The 19,321-nt window shown below is 31.5% G+C and overlaps 1 protein-coding gene and 1 long non-coding RNA gene across 3 annotated transcripts; both read right to left on the bottom strand.

Moving 5' to 3' along the window:
• Nucleotides 1–5,333: 5,333 nt before the first annotated feature.
• LOC129321325 (geranylgeranyl transferase type-1 subunit beta) lies at nucleotides 5,334–11,688 on the bottom strand. Of its 2 annotated transcripts, none has more exons than XM_054967076.1 (11): nucleotides 11,265–11,688; nucleotides 9,742–9,817; nucleotides 9,570–9,628; nucleotides 9,258–9,397; nucleotides 8,996–9,051; nucleotides 8,834–8,910; nucleotides 8,653–8,698; nucleotides 6,954–7,078; nucleotides 6,677–6,744; nucleotides 6,504–6,591; nucleotides 5,334–5,548 (listed from the first exon to the last, which is right to left on the bottom strand). In XM_054967076.1, exons 1-11 carry the CDS (start codon nucleotides 11,469–11,471, stop codon nucleotides 5,504–5,506), a joined length of 987 nt encoding a protein of 328 aa, XP_054823051.1. In that variant the 5' UTR covers nucleotides 11,472–11,688; the 3' UTR covers nucleotides 5,334–5,503. The 2 variants fall into 2 exon arrangements, with proteins under 2 accessions (XP_054823051.1, XP_054823044.1); XM_054967069.1 differs by having other exon boundaries at nucleotides 5,334–5,675; nucleotides 11,265–11,681.
• A 2,261-nt stretch (nucleotides 11,689–13,949) lies between these two features.
• On the bottom strand, nucleotides 13,950–16,231 carry LOC129306501 (uncharacterized). Its single transcript, XR_008592224.1, has 4 exons — nucleotides 16,073–16,231; nucleotides 15,345–15,410; nucleotides 14,755–14,796; nucleotides 13,950–14,198 (listed from the first exon to the last, which is right to left on the bottom strand). It is a non-coding gene; the product is annotated as an uncharacterized LOC129306501 (long non-coding RNA).
• Between the last annotated feature and the right edge of the window lie 3,090 nt (nucleotides 16,232–19,321).

Below are 19,321 nucleotides of genomic sequence, written 5' to 3'. Positions count from 1 at the left end.
ATATTAGAATGTATTAATATTATTATGTATCAATATTTTCTCATAAGTTTGTTGCAGTCTAACATCTCATTGCTGTTTCAACATTTCAAAGATCCTAGCTTTCCAATTTTTGCCATTTGAGTCCTGAAGTTTGAATTTGTGAAAAATATATAATTAATGAGTACTTTATATTTACCTAATTTAGGGTCATAAGTTCAAAGAGAGAATTCATATATATAAAAAAAAAAAAGACTAGTTTATTAGAGAAAATAATCGCTTAAACTTGTAAACTACGTTTCATTTATGAGGATCTCTAATATGTGACTAGTAAAACCTATCCTTATATATACAAAACAATATATATGTATATACATAACATAAATATCGGTACATGACCAAAAAGAAAAAAACAAAAAGTATTGGTACTTTGCATAGAATCTCAGAGGTTAATCTTTCATTGAATTCATATTCCCCTTTGCCCACATAAATGGTTCAATAAATCTTTCATACTTTCCATTTTATCCCATCATGCAATGGCCAGTTTGATTATACTCAATTTTTCATGCTTTCACACTCAGATAATTCTTAGATAATGTTTATTATATAAAAAATATTTTTTATTTTATTTTTAAAAATACTTTTCTACATATCAAATATTACATTACCATCGCCTTCCGTATTGAAAGGTCTCAAATCAGAGTTTGGTCAACAATGTACAACAAATATAGGCATCTAAGTAAAATTCATATGCTGTCGTGTGTTCACTAATTTTAAAACTCAAAGAAGTCTCAAGTTCTTTGACTTTTGTGTGTAGGAAAGAAATAATAACTTGCACTTATTATTCGCTATGTCCTTTTGCGCTTATTTATATTTTATGCTTCTGCTGTTTGACTTCTAAGAGCTTGCACATTGAACCATTGAACTTACACTACATGATGGATTGCAATAGTCACATATTTATGTTTTTTTAATTCAAAAAATATTTTGGAAAATAAAAAAATAAAATATTGTGTTGGAGAATAAAAAAATAAAAACATCTTTTAAGTATTATGGGATTATTATTTAAGAGAATAGGGGAGAATGAAAAAAACACCTTTTTTTTTCTCAAAACACGTTTTATGAAACAATAATTCTTAGAACAATATATAAAATAAAAATAATTTCAAATAGGCTCTTAGCTTTTTGATTTTTCTTACTAAAGAGGTAGTTTCTTGTAAGACTTTTAAGTCTGGAAAGATAGCATTTACACCTATAGCTACTCCTTGGATTGTATGGAACATTTTAATGAAAAGGTTAAAAACAACAATAGATTCGATGTCAGATTGTTATACAATGAAATTCTCATTGCTTAAATGGTTTTATTATTTGGAAGCACATTCAAGACACCAAATCTTCTACCTTCTTTGCGTCAGATCGACTCTACGGTGGATTCACAATGTTCTCAGGAACTTTAATCTATTAGATACAAACCTTGAGAGTCAATGGCATTTGGAAAATATTTTTCAAGGTTGATTGTATTATCAAGTGTTGAAAGCAATGTTATTGTGATGATAACTATTTTTTTTTCTTTGATTTTAAATTATATAATTGTACTTTAATCTTTTTGTAGTGTACATACGTTAATTTGCTTTTTTCTAAAAAAAAATCTTGAATGATAAGAAAGAGGTGATTTCTTATAAAACTTATCCTCCAAAGTGAATTTAGGTGATCAGAAAGATCTTGCATTGGATTTTGGAGACTGACTTTTTTTTTTTTTTTTCCTTAACTAATCAAATTATCAATATTGCAAGCTCGTGTGTCTTGACAGCCTTTGTTTCATTCATGACTTCTTTCTTTGTTGTTCAATTCCAGACGATGACATGAAAGCATTTTGAGAGGACAAGATCCTCCTTGGTGCTAATTAATTATTTCTTTATTTGATTCTTTCTTATTGTTATTTGTATAATAAAAAACTTACCACAATAACAATAATAACAACAAGAGTTATTGTGATGTTGGTCATATTATAGGGATCATATTATGCTTTTAGCTGTAGCATACGATATATCGATGCATCAAACAATATATGATGTAACTGAAATTTGTATACTTGATAACTTGCTACTATCATATTTGAGCACCATAAGTTGATGAAGAGATTAACTTGACTCTTATCAATTTTGGTCCAGAGCATTCAAAAAGAAAGGGAAAAAAATGTAATTTTTATTCTGTGATTTTTTTTTTCAACTATCGATTAAGTCCTTGAATTTTGAATCATGACAACTTAATTTTTATAGTTTTTTCAATTTAAAATAATTCAATATTTATAGTTTTTTGACTTGACAGGACTCAATCCCTATAATTCTTTATTTTAATAAATCACATGGACTGATTGTGTTGAATCAAAATTTAATAACTAGATTGATAATTAATAGAGTCTGAGGATTAAAAGTTATATTATCCCAAACAAATGGAGCTATTTTGATAAACTAGTTGTGGAGAGTCTTTTTTTTTTTTTTCCAAAAAGAAAATTGTGGAGAGCAGTTGACTTGCTACATTTTATATAAGATTTAGACTTGTATGAATTTATTATACTTCCACTATCAAGTTTTATTTTTTATTTTTTGAAAAAAAATTAAATTTTATACATTTTAAAATTTTTTTAAATAAATTTACTTGGGAACATCAATTCTGACCTAACTCTAATTTTTTTTAACCTTATCTAACCTAATCAAATATAACCGGAGTTAACTGGGTTGGTTGGATTACAAGTTTGGTGCACACCCCTAAGTTTATGGTTCAAGGGATCTTTATTTCTTTGCTTCCCCTTAAAAACTGTTAAAAAAGTTGTGGGTAATGATGAGACTGATCCACCTGAGTTTGTTTTTGTCTAAAGTGTGATTAAAGCTAAAGTTTCGTGGTAACTAATGACTTGCAAGTTTAGGCATATTGCTGCTTTGTGAGTCTTTAAAACTATCAAGCCCAATATTGTTATCTGAAGAGAAAGAGCTTAATTATTGTGTCCATCAGTAAGAATTTCTCAGTCAAAATGATTAAATACTTTTTCACTGGTCTTCTTCCTTTGAGAGGAGGCTGAAACTGTCAGTTTTTACCCATAAAGTTTCATTTGATCGCCAGAAAAACTCTCTACCCCATAGCTTCTTTCTTTTTTTGAATAGAGCATCTGGTATCATGTCAAGTTGAGGGGACTTCAGCGAGGATTCTAGACTAATCTGGATCAATCTGGGTCAAGACTTTTTTGGATACAAAAGCTCTGCCACCAACACTTGTACTGCATTTCTCAAGCTCAAACTTGAAATCTCTGATTAAGAGGTTATAACTCCCGTGCCTGTTAAACCAATCATCTGGTGGTGCTTTTCTTTCTTCATGTATATATATATTTCAATTACTTTTGCACTGTGATTTAAGCATAAAGATGAAATCATTGGGTATTGTGGGTCTTGGTTTGGGTGTGGCTTTTGGCTGCCTTCTGATACTTCTGGTTGTTGAGGCTTGCTACTTGTTATGTTGGAAGAAGAGAACAAGTCATAGAGATTCAGAAAAGGACATCAACATTACTGGGAAACACCTATTTCAAATGTTCTATGAAGAAAGGTCATCATCATGCACAGGTTTTAATGATGATGATGATCCAGAAGGGCTATTTCAAAATCAGTGTCCAAGATTCTTGTTCACAATTGAAGAAGGAATCAAGGAAGGCTCAGAATCTGAGAGTGTGAACAAGTCCAGTTGTAGAGTCAGTCCCTGTGATTCTAATAATATCATTGTGGAGACTCCATATTTCACACCTTTGGCTTCAACTTCACCTTGTTTAACTCATTCCTTTACTCTCCCTTTGAGTCTGAATCCTACTTTTGAATCAGCAAATGATGATTCTGCAGAGCTCAAAAGAGTCAAGTCATCAACGCCACCTTCAAGATTCAAGTTATTACAGAGCACAGAAGAGAAACCCAGTTGAGAATAGCAAAGAATCAGGGAAAGGGAGGACAATATAAGGTAGGCGATGATGCTTTTATGAGTTCATATATTTTTACGCAATATTTAGTAGGTAGAAAAGTAGTTTCTAAAAATGAAATGAGAAATGCACCAATTACATTTTCTGTCAAGATGCATTTTATATTTTCTTTCTGGAAAATATTTTTTTCCGTGTACTAAATATGTTATAAATTTGTATACTAAAACATAGAAAGATAAGGTTCAATAGAAAGTACTAGATCCAATCAATGTAATGAAGGTTATTTAAATGTATATAACTTGTGTCCCATACAACATGGGTTTATTATGTGTCTGTTTTTTTTTTTTTAATGTAATGAAAAGTTGGATGGACCTATTAATTCCATCCGTAAATTGGCAAATCAATTTAGGCCATTTGCTCCCTTTTAATTTATTGCAGCAGACAGAAGAGAGACTCAATTGAGAATGGCAAGATCATGTACGGGATGATGCTTTTATGGCCTTTGATCCTTTTTTTTTTTTTGACAAAATGACAAATAGTTCAAGTATAGTTAAAAAGGAAAAATAAAAATAAAAATATGCAAGCAAGACACTAAAATAAGAAGTAAAAAGATGGAAGACACGCATTTGCCTGTACAAGGATCATTTTTAAGCATTTTGTGTGAACTCCATTGAAGTTTGCAAGTAGAAAATGAATATATTTTACTATCATCGAGTTCAAACTTCCAATTGAGATTTCATTGAAAAGATAATTCGGCCAACATAGAAGGATGATGTTTTGCAAACAAAGATCTCTAGGATCAGGGGTGATGGATATAACCTAGAGCAAAGTGGATCAGACGCAGAGAGTCTCAAATTTGCTCAAATCTGTAGACTAGCATTTCGACCATTAAAATCTGGCAACCTATTGTCCTTGATGAAGAACAAGAATATTAGATTATTGTGAAAACACTCCCCTTTAGTCCTTTTTAATTTATCGTGGAGACATGGAATGTAAAATCCAATCGATTAATGAATATTATTTTTCAAGGTAATCCACAATGAAAATTATTTAAATCTAATCTGTAAAATTGTGTTTGTCTTACTTCTAATCTAAGTTCCAACACCAAAACAAAATAATCAATAATAGAAAAATCAATTTAGAAGCAGGATATATCGATCGAGAATCCTAAAAACTATATTTCTTTAATTTTTCATACTGTATCACATCTTTAAATTTTTAAATATATAATTTAACTAGGATTGATTAGACCAAAAATCCTATCACCCGTCACACGAATAGATGCATGCAGTCAGATTTTAAAAATAATAAAATAATACAGAATATGTGACGCTCAATTGAATAGTAAAGGACTTTGCTCAACAAATCTAAATTATAATATGGAATAAACGCAGCCAGATCATGTGCATTATGCACCCCATAAATCTTGCAATATGAAATAAAAATCATACAGTGAATACACTTAAATCAAGGTGGTAGGCTTACATCTTCACCTAAATTTAAAAATAAAGAAATAAAAAAAAATCTATTGACCAAAGCAATTGATTGACATTTGAACAGCAGGGCACATCAGAGCCTAGAAATTGAGAAATCAAACTTCCATTGCAGCACGTCCTGTTATTCCCAGTTCAGAGAAAAGTGATAGCAAATGAGGTTCTTCCAAAAGACCGAAAGCAGTAAATCCATAGTAAGAGTGGTACAGATCTGGAAGCTCTCCAGGAACTTTACCAAACCCGCCATACTGGTGAAGAACAAATATATGCAGCTAAATTAGTTAGACAGCCAAGGGCATATAAAGGTTAAAGAGACATAAAGATTTAATATCATCACATCACCAACACACACACACACACACACACATTCATGAAAGCACATCAAACAATTGTAGTTTTTCATTTCCTAGAGAACAAGGGACGGGGTCCTTGGACTTGGAGGGTTCACTTTTTAAGTTCTCATTTCAACAATTTCTACCATAGATGGCCATAAAGCAAAATCCAATGGCTTTTGGCACGCAAGTATCCTGATTATCAAGCACTTTGAAACTCATTTGTACAAAAACTGAAACTTGACATTCAGCACCCCAGGTAATCCAAAGAAAGTAAAGCCATAGCATGTTCGACTACCATAATTAACAACCTTGGCATCTAAAAGATTCAAGGCTATAGTATTTGCTTAATATTTACCAATAGCTGACAAGTTCCATTAGCATCACAGAATCCGTGCATGGGACTGTATATATGTATATATATCATATGGTATTATATTATTTATTTTGTGGGGTCCGGAGGTTTTTCGGGGAGGCAAGTTACGACAAAGGAAGAGGATTAGCCAGTATAGCAAGAGATTCCATTCAATCTCTCATTGTTCCCCTGCCTCTCCCTACTGTAGCCCTCTCCTACCATTAAACTTGATGCTGACCATTTTTCTAATAAACTTCGGAATAAAAGCAAGGTTAACTTAGTCACTATTTTTCTTGCCTTTTCTAAAGATACAAATATGCAGTCTCTTTCCATTCTTCAACAAAACCAAAATACAAGGCCTTGTACGAAGAAATTAGCGATTGCAGTACCTCAGATTGACAAGCAAGCAGAAATCCACGAAGAGCTCCTTTGTCAATGAATTTGTGGCCCCCCAAAATCCTCAGAACTGCTCCAATCCTATATATGCACGTGATTCTGTCAAAGCTATGAAAAATTTATAATGCTGTACCATGGAATTCCCAAAAGTATTCATACCACTTACCAAAATGCATAACACGTGTCGCTAACTTTATTAGGTCTACCTTGAAAACCACCATCAGTCCCCAGCCTCTAAAATAGAATAAGTAATTAAGGTATCTTGATTGAGAAAAAACATTTCAAGTGCTAAAAGTTAACTTTGCCAAAACATTGATAAAGGATAGTTAGCAAACCATTGTTTCAATCTTCAAAAGCATTTGTGGAAAAAGAGTCCTTAAAAATAGCCTTGAACCCTTTAATAAAATGAATTAATATAATAAATCCTCAACTTATAAACAAACCTGCACAAGCCAATCCAGCAGCAATGGCACATCTATCACAGAAGACATGGCAGAACCAGAGAGAAGATCATCTTCAAGAAATCCCATTAATCGGAGAGAAGCAATAGCACAATAAGTTGCACCACCTATTCCATTAAACAATTAATGTTGATAGATATTATTTGAGAAATATACCAGCAGGCATAAGCCCAAGTAAAGATATTCAAGAAACATGAATTTTATATTGATGGAACAGTTAAAAAAAATTGATGAAACAGGGGAAGAGTCTGTGAAACCACATAGCAGCAATAACATGGATCATGGATGTAAATGCAATCAAGTGATTGTGGGCCACAATCTAAATTTTGACCTTATCTTATTTTTCATAGTTCATCAAAAACATTTTAGGGAAAATATAATTTTGGATCCCTATACTTTGCTCGTTTTTTACAGGTTCCTACACTTTTTTTTTTTTGGTTCTAGATTCCTATACTTTTGTTTTTCAGTGTTCTAGGTCCTTTTATAAACAAAGTATAGGGACCTTGGAAGAATTTAGAACACCAAAAAAATAAAAGTATAGAGACCTAGAACACTGAAAAAAAGTGCAAAGATTTATAGTAAAACACAAATAAAGTGTAGAAATCCAAAGTTATATTTTCTCAACATTTTATAAAGATGATGCAAAACTTGACTCTCTTCATTTGACCACATAGACTAAGCATTTGAAATGCAGAAAATAATCTTGAACTATTTTAAATATTTGTTAATTGCTATCAAAGCCAGGAAACTACCCATATCCTTGGATAATGAAATCGATTAAGCTTCATTGTTAAAAGTCCAAATTATTCAAATAATCTTGACATTGCAATGTAAAAGATATGAAGCACAGATACTTCAAAAAAGTAAATGCATCCATATCCAATACGATACTTGTAAGATACTTTAGCATATGCATTCCATATTCTAACATTTGTAATATGATTTTTTTTTCCCAATAATTTTTTACTATATTGCTTGAAAACTTTAAAAACACATAATATTTTGGTTGATTGTAATAAATATCCTTATATTACTTTAGAAATTCTTGTTCAAAAGGCAAAATGCCTATACCTATATCATAAAATGTTGAAATATATATCATAAATACCCGTATCCTAAAATTTTGAAATTTTGGCATATCACTGTATCATGCTATATCATATAAGATATTCGTACCCGTATCTATGCAACTTAGGTAAAAATTATAGATAGCACATCCCAAGTAAAATGCTTGAGGCCTGAAAAATTAACACAACCTAAATGAGATAAAAGAGAGAATCAGGTGGGTAGAAAAAACCTAGCATCAACTGATAGGCCTAGTTTTCTTGTCTTTTCTTTTTTGTCTGATTGGCAATTGATAGGTTTCTCGTAAAGAAAGAAAGGACTCTCTCTGAAGAGGATGGAAGGAAATAAAGGATGCAGGAAGGAGCAAACAGAAGGAAGATGGTAAACACTCTTTTGCAGTTAAAACATGACTCTCATGCTTGACAGTGAACCATAGAGAGCTGCTCCCAGGTTCATACTACTACTATCAACATGAATGAACAGATTTATAAAGTGATAAGCAAGTGCATTTGGCAAATAATCCACCAGAGTCACCACAATGAAACTAACGACACCCAACAGCCCATCTTCCAACACAATAAAGATAAGTTAAATAATAAAAATTATTTAAACTCACCATGTGATTCTGCGCCAGGAACTAATCCAAAGCCACCATCATAAGACTGAAAAGACCAGGAAAAGGTGACGAAACCACAAATTTAATGTATATTGATATATCACCATTTGTTTGGATCATGTACAGTCAGAACCAATAATAGTGTAAGCCCAAAGAATAGCCAATGACTAGGTCCACAAACCTGACAGTGTAATATGTAATCCTTGGCTCTCTCCTTGTCCATGCCACTCCAGTCATCCAACATGAATGAGATGGCAGCTGATACAGCACAAAAGTAATAATAATATGAAATAACATGTCATTTGAGTAATCAGCTAAATAACATCTTAATTATAACTCTTACCTGCACAATATACGAATCTCAGATCTGTTTCAGCCCCAGTATGGATAGGCATAAAGCTACCACAACAGATGCACAATTGTGGTGGATAAGAAGCAATTCGAATGACAAGTTACACAGATCAATTTTAAACAGAATGAAAATTGATTTAAGCATATCATGATGGTTGTAAATTCCAACCCACATACGGCAAAATAAAGCAATATGAATGCATGGAACTAACATGAATATTACTTAAGGAGGTGCCAGAAATTTCAAAGCATACCTTCCATCAGGCTGCTGAAGATTTCTCATTGATGTCAATAATGATTCAAAGTCATTGTTGGACAGTTTATAACCAACAATTTTCAGTATGGCAAGGGCACAGTAAGTACTTGCCAAGTGACTATTGTTGGGAAGTAAATCCTACCAGAATTACATTTTGATAAGTTCCCTAACATAAAAAGATTGGAATAAAATATTTACAAGAAAAACCAAAGCACATGTTCAACATATTTTTGCAGAAACAAGTTAACATTGTTCACCAACACATAAAACTTGGAACAAGATGTTTAGCACTTTACATGTTTTTCCATACCCGATTAACAACTGGAGGAAACTGTGAAGTCCTGGAACCAAGAAAACCAAAGAATTGTCCTGCAACAAAAAGATAGCCACATCAACTTAATTCTGCTTATAAGTTCAGTAAAATATTAGAGATTGAATGTTGCGAAAAGCTGTATACAAATTTCACAGGAAGCATTTCATACCACTGTGTCTGTCTGCCTTGTTTCTAGGGCGAACTTGCAAAGACAAAACCCAATTGGCAACAGCATCCTTGTCAACCTATAACATTTGGTAGAATAAGAATACAGTTTACATGTTAATTGTAATCTTACAATGACACTTAATGGTATGTTTGAGTGGAGGATAATAAGAAGGGATGGGAAGAGAACCTTTCCCTTGTTTGAGAGTTATTAATAAGAATGTAAGAATGTTGAAGGATTTTCAGCTAACCTTCTGAAATCCTCTGAAGTACTTCCTCCAATATATATTAACTTCTTTCAATTTGCCGGAAAAAAATTCACCAAACAAGGAAATGGAAAATATATCATTTAACCATTAGCTCCCTCCTCTTTCTTTCCCCTCCCTTGTCATCCAAACTCCCAAACATACCCTAACAGAAGTAGTTAAGACAACCAATGATATTAATAATAGCTTAAACATAATATAGCAGTCTAAAGACATTGAACAAGAATTTATTTTGAGATGCTTCATCAATAGGGTATCAGTATCCCAACAAGACGCATACAGTTTAACCTAAATGTAAGTTCATTAAAAAGAAACGTAAAAAGAAAAAGAAATTGGTGGTGAGATGATAAACCACAATATAGAGGCAAATAAATGCTTTAAGTTTTAAAAAAAAGCTAAAATATACCAACAATTCAACATTTGAATTCAATTTATAAATTTTCCAAAGATAAATACCTACTATATGATTTCATCGAGAGGGAAAAAAAAAAAACCTACTATATGATATTTTCTAAAGTTAGTTATAATATCACGTAAGATTTTTTATCTCTATATTTCAGTAAAAACATGAAATCCCCGCTCTCACCGCCCATGTCATGGTTTTCACAAAAGTTGACATCTCATTGTATCATTAATCAACCCTATGCTGCTAATTCAATTAGTATGACTGCCACAACTGCCACTACTTATGACATGCTCCATAGAAATGAAAACATGAAAAATGAAAGAGGGAAAAGCGAGGGAAAACTACATTCTATCCTCATAGACTGCGACCTAGTCACCTAGTAGCAAAATTAGCACATGAACTTCTAAAGTATGACAAACCATCCCCATGGAGTAATGTTTGATGTTATATTTCATGCTGAAGTTCAAGGGGGTGTTATAAGACGTTTAAAAGTTTACAAAACAGCTTAGAATTCAGGCCATAATTTAGGGGTAAAATTTAGTTGCCCAAAACAAAATGTATTTGAACTGATACATTGTGATATTCTAATTTTCCATTTTCACAGGAATGTCATCGTCTCTATCGCTAATTACCATAGCATCATATATAACTACGTTCTTTTAACTCGGCTGTGCAAGAGAAAAACCTAAACTTGTGACTACATACATGCCCAAAAGGGCAGCCCCTTTTGCAATACAGTCGAGCTCCATAGAATGACCCGCAACAATTGTTCAAGGAGTATTCAACCTAGAAATAGAGACCCAAAATTTACATGTTCAAATCCCATTGAATTGCCCAATGGAAGCTAACAAATACCCGATCGAGAGCCCCAAGGATGTCAAGTCCAGAGATGACAAAGTAAGCGAGGGTAAGGCGATTGATCTCTTGGAGCTGGTAGGGAGGTGGCAGTAACTGGTACATCATCTGAAGGAACGTGATATGGCGATCTTTGTCGAATATCGCAGAATGATGAGACGATGGCGAAGAAGGATGTCGCTCCAATGAACTTTCTGCGGATTCCATGGAGATGGATTTACAATGTCAACAATGAATCGATTACTGGAGCACGGACACAATTCGCCGCTTTACTATTTATTTACTGAAGAAGTGGAACAGTGGAGGAAGCATGAGGTCTTCGGGAGAATCATGAAAGATGGATGACTATTATTGACAACACACAAAAAGCAGAAGGCGAAACGGCTCTAGTAATTGAACGGGTGGACATTGTAGCTCAACAACACTTCTCTTTTGTCCAAAGTTTTGCCTTTAAAAATTGAGAGATTGGCAGAAAAAATACCTTCCACCGTTTAAATAACAAGGAACTATCGTGAAATGTGCTTGTTTGGTTTGGTTTTAGATTTTTTTTTTATGTTATTAAGAAAGTTTTTTAAGATAATTTTTTTAAAACAAGTTTTAGAAAAAAAATAAAAAAAATATTTAAATCCATTTTGAAAAACATATATAAATAGTTAAATAAAGGGGGAAATAACTATTTATTTTATTAATATAATTATCATTAATAAAAATATGATTTTTTGTCTTTTCCCTAATTTTGTATAATAAAAAGTAAAAAAAATTAAAAAAATGTTTTGATTTTTTAATTCTTCACACCATTTTTAAACTTTTTTTATTTTTCATAACAGATAATACACATTTTTAAATGATTTTGTTTCTTGTTTTTTATTTTTTTCTTGAAAACATGTAATTAAACATGCCCATTATAATTATTGTGTAGTTTCAGGGGTTGTTTGACGTACTGGATTCTGAGCAAATGACAAATTTGTCTCTATTTTGATATTTGAAATAAATATATGGATGGAGTAATTTCTGATGAAATGGAGAGCTCATCTGTCTTTTCTGGAGAGCTTAAGAACCCATTTATTCTAGTTTATTTCATGAAAAATTTACTAATTTTTTTAAAAATTATATTTTTATGAATTTTTATTATATTTGCTTAAACTTTTCAAAATAATCACGATTCCAAAAAAAAAGGCATATTATACAACAATCTAATGTGAAAAATGAAAGAGAATGTTTTCTTTTTTAATATAAGAACACAGTAAAACTATGCAAAAGATCGAAATCAGGTTATGTCAAAAGCTATAAGACTTATATAATCAGTAGGCGGAATATCAAAAAGACAAATATCAAAATTCTCTATTGAAGCCTTGTGTGTCATTAGGTCAGCGTGAGAGAAAATGTTTCTTCCCTAGTTGTTTCCTCCATTGTTCTTTTTCTTTGCTTTCTACACCTTATTCCAATGCCTCCCTCTTCACTTTCTCCAGCATCGCCTTTAACATTGTACTCCCTTTATTTCAAATTATAGGACACTTTTAAAGAAGTTTTTTCATCCAAAATATAAAACACTTTGAGTAAATTAAGGTTTCATTAAATGCACAAATTTTACCTTTTCTCTCTTTATAATTAATTTCCATCACTTTTCTTTTCAATATATTAAATGGTAGGTATTTTGGAAAGTTTATACTTGTATTTTGAAAAGATAAGATTGTTAAGTGTATTTAATGAAATTTATTGATATATGAAATTTTATCTAAAAGTATCTTATAATTTGGGACGAAGGAATTTTTTTTATTATTATTATTCCATGTTCTACTTCTCCTCAGCTTCTTCTCTCTTCTCTAGCCCTTTAATTTTCCTTACCTTTCTTTCTCCTCAGTTTTTGGGTTCTCAGTAGTTTTCTAATTTGGGTTTTATTGCTTTTATCAATCATATTCTCCTGTTATTTGATAATTTTTTACTTGTTCTGGGCTTTCTTGGTTTGGGTTTGCATGAAATGGGAAGTGTCATGCTTTCCCTTGCTCTTTTAAGCTACTCTCCTCTTCATTTACTAGTTTGGCCGCACATCTTTGGCTTTGCAAATAAATTTTGGTCTGCATATGGAGTTTTGGTCGTTGGAGGAACCATAGTCTTTGGATCAGTGGATATGGGTTGCTATTTCCAAGCTTTATGCCTTTAATCCGAGAATTGTTCATTCTCATTTTATGGCACCTTTATGCTTGAAGATGGGTTTTATCTGTTTCTATAGATTGTTTCATCTCATGGTCGTAGGTCTTCTCTCATCTAGCAGCCATTTTCCTCGCGTGATCACCATCTCATGCTAGGGCTTTCTTCTGGAGTCGTGCGAGCTGTTGTTTGCTTCTTGCTCTCGAATCAGTGTTCTTCGTTTTTCTCTAGTGATGGAGGCACTGATATATCTGGGATATTGGTTCCCATGGCTATTCAACCTGTAAACAATTGGTTCTCTTATTAGCACCTTTTCGACGCCCTTTCTTCTGGAGATGGGACTTTAGCCTTCATGCAAGTGATGCACAATCAGCTTGTGGTTCTCCTTTCTTTCAACATGTTTCAGTTCGTTAGTGACTTCGTTACATATTTGAATCCCAAATGCTTATTTTTCTTTCATCATGTTTTTTTTTACAGAGCTAAAGTATAAATTTACTCTCAAAAATTTTTACACAGATACACTTAAATTGAAAAAATTAAAAAAATCGTATACACATTAGATGGATCTCATTTCATCTTCTCTTACACCCTTTCGTTTCTCTATCAAACAACGACAATCATGGTGCTTCATTTCCCTTGTTCCTTACAGGACGGCAGGCCAGCAACCATGGCAAGAAAATCATAGGCAACTATCTTTCGCCACATAAAATGAATATCATAGGCAAACATAACTAATTTATACTTCGATCTGAGAATGCAACCCAAATTAAACCCATCGTTGCTCACCTAGAGGGAAAAAAAAATCATAACCCAAAAATAGAGTCAGAAACAAAGGTTGAACCTAAAGAGTCAGTTTTGAAAGCCTTATTTAAATAAGAGTTCAAGTTTTAAAAATGAATTTTTTTTAAATGATTGGCCTTAAGGGCTTAGCCCTGATAAATCCTATAAAAAGGATTTGGGTTCTGTAACACCCTCAAATTTTACAAACTGATTTTTCGCAAATTATTAATTCAACAACTCATTTTTTTTTATTGAACCCTTATCATACCCTTATCATGATAGAAAAATTTCTACCATGATACATCCAAGATAATATATCACAGGTCTTAAAATATCTTAAAAAGCAATTAGAACCATGAGGGACAGACATGATCCTCATAGCATGTTATTCAAATCAGGTCATAAATTAAAAGGGACAGACATAATCCTCTTGAACATATAAATGCATTTAATAAAAAGGATTAGAGTTTACATGCTCCACAAAGAAGATATGTCCTAAGTTGGCACAAGATACATTGTATAATTCAAAATAAGAGGCAACGTAAAAGATGGTGTCTCATACACTATAATTACACCTCTGGTGCTTTCTCGGCCGGACTCACTCCTGTAAAAATATTAACCACAGGAAATGAGACTTAAAAGTCCCAGTAACCAAAAATTAATATGTAATGATGCATGCGGATGTAACTAATCATGCGATTGCTAAGTGGGCACACAAAACATTTAACCGAACAATATTTTCAAACAAACCGAACAAGTATTTAATTGCATGACTGCACCTTATATCTTCCTTTCACCATGCTCGGACGCCAAATCACCCGGCCAAAGGTGAGTTGGACCAAGCGACACGCCACTCATTGGGTCCAATGAGGGCTTACCACGTGGTAATAATTAACCGAACAGAAATTCCCATTAACACCATACATTAAAATACCCTGACAAGTCATGCATCATTCAAATATCCAAACAGGAATATATCCGAACAATAATATCTCATCATGATAAATAAAAATAAATTTTTAACCCACTTGGCAATAATTTCAAACAAGTATATACAGTATTTATTTTCAATAATTCATAATTTTTCCAAACAACAAAATAACACATAACCATTCACAAACACACCCATCACAACACATTAATAATGGTTACCTTGTGTCTTGAATAACAAGTTCCCCTTCACAACTCCTTTTTCACCACTATCTTTGTCAATATAATCTACATAATTATTTCACAATACTATATATTAATTTTACATTAAAATAAATAACTCTAATTTAAAGAGTTAGAAAATCTTAGATCTATAATCCATATTAACACTAATTTAAGATTTATGCCTCATTTAACTTCCCAAATTCTTTTCTAAAATTCTCGTACCCTAATAAACTATTTTTAAGCCTCAAATCACTTCTAGTATCACAATTTCATCCTTCTATATTCTAAAAATTCATCTAAAAATAAATTAAAAATTTTAGAATTATCCTGAAGCCTCAAATCACCTTTCTATAACCCCAAAAATACCTATTCATACTTAAATAAATATCTAATAATCAGAGGTTCATCCCTACATCTCAGATTCCACATAAATTCAACCATATAGATCTAGATTTTAACTCAAAAATTCTTAAACATGAGTTTCAACCTCAAGAACATATTCTATAATATTTATTATATTCCTAAGAGTTTTAACCTATATTTTTACTCCATCATATCATCAGATTAACTATCCTATAGAAAAATCCTAATCAGAATATTTACTCTATCCTACAAAATAATCATATCACTAGAAAGCTAATATTATTTAGAAAATAACTATAAAATTAATTTTGTAATTAAATAAATTTTTAAATGCTAATCTAAACAGGAAAGTTAGAACATACCTGAAGAAAAAAAAAATCCCCCCTTGCGAGAAAACGCCGAGCAATGTGAGAGGAAGAGAAAAAAATAATATAAAAATGGGATTGTGAGTCCCAAAATTATATTAAAAAGAACTATAGGTTTGAATTTAATTATTCAAACTTTTGGGCCAAAAGTTGCAATTTTCTCTAAATTGCATCTTAGCCTCTCATGCTTCCTAATGCACACACCCCCTCCTTTTTATACATAAAGGCACCTCTTCTCTTCCCTCATCTAACCAATGTGGGACTTAGAAACAACAATCTTCCACCCCCCTTTTTTTGTTCCTTCTACCTTCTTTTTTTTTAACACACACATAAAAAAAATTATTTATGTATTATATCTTAACTAAATATTGCTTATGTGGTTTTAAATTTAAATTTTTAAATTCATAATTAAATACCTAATCATAATATTATTTCTAAATAACCTCAAATAATATAAATTCCTATTATTATCATTTTTTTCTCAAAACCTAAATTTCACAATTTCTTTATTATATAAAAATCAGGATGTTACAGGTTCGGACGGCCCTTCAAGCCCTATTATATTATTATTATTATTTTTTTTGGTAGAATATATATTTAAAGCTAATGACCTACTCATTTAATCCTATATGTATTATATTATTATTAATTTTAATTTATTCTAAAATTAATTTAATATAATTTAATAAGTATATAGTATAAAATTTTTGATAATTTTTATTTTTCTATAATTATTATATTTGTATATTTATAAAAAATGAACTATTTTTTAACTAAGATTTAAATTTTATTACTAGACTTCTAAATATGTGTTATTTAATTTCTAAAAAACTATGAGAATCTTAATTTCAAAATATTTTAATAAATTTATAATATTTTATTTTATTTTAATTTTTTACTTTTTACAAAAAGGCTTTTCATATAAATGCTGGGCTTGAGAAATGGAATTAAAAATGAGAAATGAGGCTGTAAGACTCAGGGTATTAAAGACTGAGTCCATAAGGGCCGGACTCGCCCGTATTTCCAACTCTACCTAAAAGCCCATAGAACCTAGAAATCCAATGCAAATCAATGTCAAAAATTGAAGCCAACTAATACTTCATTTTCAGTTATCTAGGTTGACATAGTGACAAGGGCTTTCAGAATCATCATGTTTCCTTTTTAATATCCATTAGAAGACAATTCAAGAGAAATAGGCACCATGGGTGGTATTGGAATAGGAAATAAGTTGGGGGGAAAAAAAGTAGTAATACTATGACTTTAGGTTACCTCTATTTTTCCTTGTAAAATTCCACAATTTGAAAACATGCCATTTATTTCTCACTTGCTCTATTTTCCCTGACTCGTGCAGTATGAAAACATTTAGTTTCTAAACTTTGTGAATCTTTTGGTTATGATTAGCTAGTGAGAAAAAAAATTTAGTTTTCCACATCAGAATTTATCTCAAGAACCACAATTTCTATTGAGTCTAATCCTACTGCTAATACAGGTGCATCATGTTGAAGAAGCTCTGTTCAGCTTCCTCCCACAGACCTTCATTCAATGGAAGTATTTTTGGTTTTGCCTTAAGTATTGTCCTATAGTTACATCTTGTTTCCCAGTGCTAATTTTTACACTTAGGCTTGGTTTGGAAGAGGGAAAAAATAGGAAGAAAATTGAGAAGAGAAAGTACTACAAGGAGAAATTTCTAAAAATAATAATTTTTTTGAACTATTTTTTAGGAGTTTTCTTTCATACTTTTCTTTCTTCTTTTTTTTTTTTTGAAACATATAGTTAGGTCAAAACACAGTCAACAACTACCGAATAGAAATCTTCAAGCAATGCGCAAAACCCCTGAAAATCAAGTGTGCGTGTCAGTAGCATCAGCCAGTTACGATGCCAGCATCAAGGAAAGCCAATGTAGCAGGAAACAATCCTTCATCCGCCAACCCACATTCATCTTGATCATCATTTGTCTTAAGAGCTTCGCTGTTACACAAGATGAAAAACAACAGACCAGAATTGACAGTGAACAGGCTTAATTAATACCGCTTGATGAAGAGGAATCACTACTTGAATTGCTGGAGCTACTAGAACTACTGGCTGCTTGACATCTTCTCAGATGGATTCTATCAGTTTGGGAGACCCAGTTGCCTCTGACAATGGCTGCTCTTACTAGGCAGAGTTGCGATTGCTAATACTATGAGAACTTGTTCTCTCTTCAGTGCCTTTCAGGTAGACTGGTCTATGATTATCATGCAGATGCTGCATCAGTATTTCAGTTGTCTCCTTCATATCAGTAGCTCTTCACTCCTGGTGGCTGGCTGGCTGGCTGGTTCGATCTAGGCTTCAGTTTCTGGTGGCCATTTTTTTTCTGTTATGGTTTGTCTTTTTTTCTTGCCTTGCCTGTTTGGTTTTTTATTTTCATGTGCAGTTGGCCCTTTTCTGCGCACTAATGGCCTCTTTAATGAACAAAGTTTGACTTTGGGTAAAAAAAAAAACAGAGATAAATGTATAACACAACCAAATGTGTGTTGGGTTTTCACTTTGACAAAAATTCATTTCATAAAAGTCTATTTAATAAAAGTCAGTTTAGTAAAAGTTAATTATTATAATGAAATTTGTGTTTGAATATATTTTGTTAAAAGTCAGTTTGATACACTGAAAGTTATTTAATTTATAATAGTGAAATGTACTTTTGAATGTACAATTATTAAAAAGGACATTGATTTATGATGATTTATAATTTTTATTATACAAATGTAATATATTTAAAATATTTCAAAGATGTGATAAAGATTTTAAATAACATAAATTTTAATCCATAATGCTAAAAATTTGATCTCTAGTTATTTATATTTTTTTAATTTTTAATTTTAGAAAATGTGATAAAGATTTATAATTTTTATTATATATTAATACTAAAACTTAACATGATTAATTATTTAATTTATAATACTAAAAACTTAATACCTAATTATTATTATTGAATAATAATTATATTTTTAATGAATTAACTATTTTTTAAATAAAAAAATAAGAGATTAAACTTGAGGTAGTATGGTCAAATAACATCCTACTTTTCAAATTCACTTTTCAAAAGTTTTAAATAGTTTCGTTTCAAAAATTTGCTTTTAACTACTATTTAAATATACTTTCAGGATGTGCTTTTCTGCAAAATATTTTACCCAAATAACTTCCAGCTTTCTGAAAATAAAATTTGTTTTTTGAATGTGAAAAGTAAGAAAACCAAATAGCCCCAAGTTG

This window comes from Prosopis cineraria, unplaced genomic scaffold (assembly GCF_029017545.1).
Source record: "Prosopis cineraria cultivar Desert tree isolate PC_DT_omini unplaced genomic scaffold, ASM2901754v1 PC1, whole genome shotgun sequence".
Lineage (NCBI taxonomy): Eukaryota > Viridiplantae > Streptophyta > Magnoliopsida > Fabales > Fabaceae > Prosopis > Prosopis cineraria.
The sequence above is the reverse complement of the archived record's forward strand: the minus strand, read 5'-3'. Positions and strand labels throughout refer to the sequence as shown.

Coding starts and splice junctions, on each gene's coding strand:
- LOC129321325 (XM_054967069.1), bottom strand. CDS start 11,471: ATGGAATCCGCAGAAAGTTCATTGGAGCGACATCCTTCTTCGCCATCG. Junction 8,699..8,833: donor ATTACATATTACACTGTCAG/GTTTGTGGACCT, acceptor TGGTCTTTTCAG/TCTTATGATGGTGGCTTTGG. Junction 5,676..6,503: donor TGCTTGCTTGTCAATCTGAG/GTACTGCAATCG, acceptor GTTCTTCACCAG/TATGGCGGGTTTGGTAAAGT.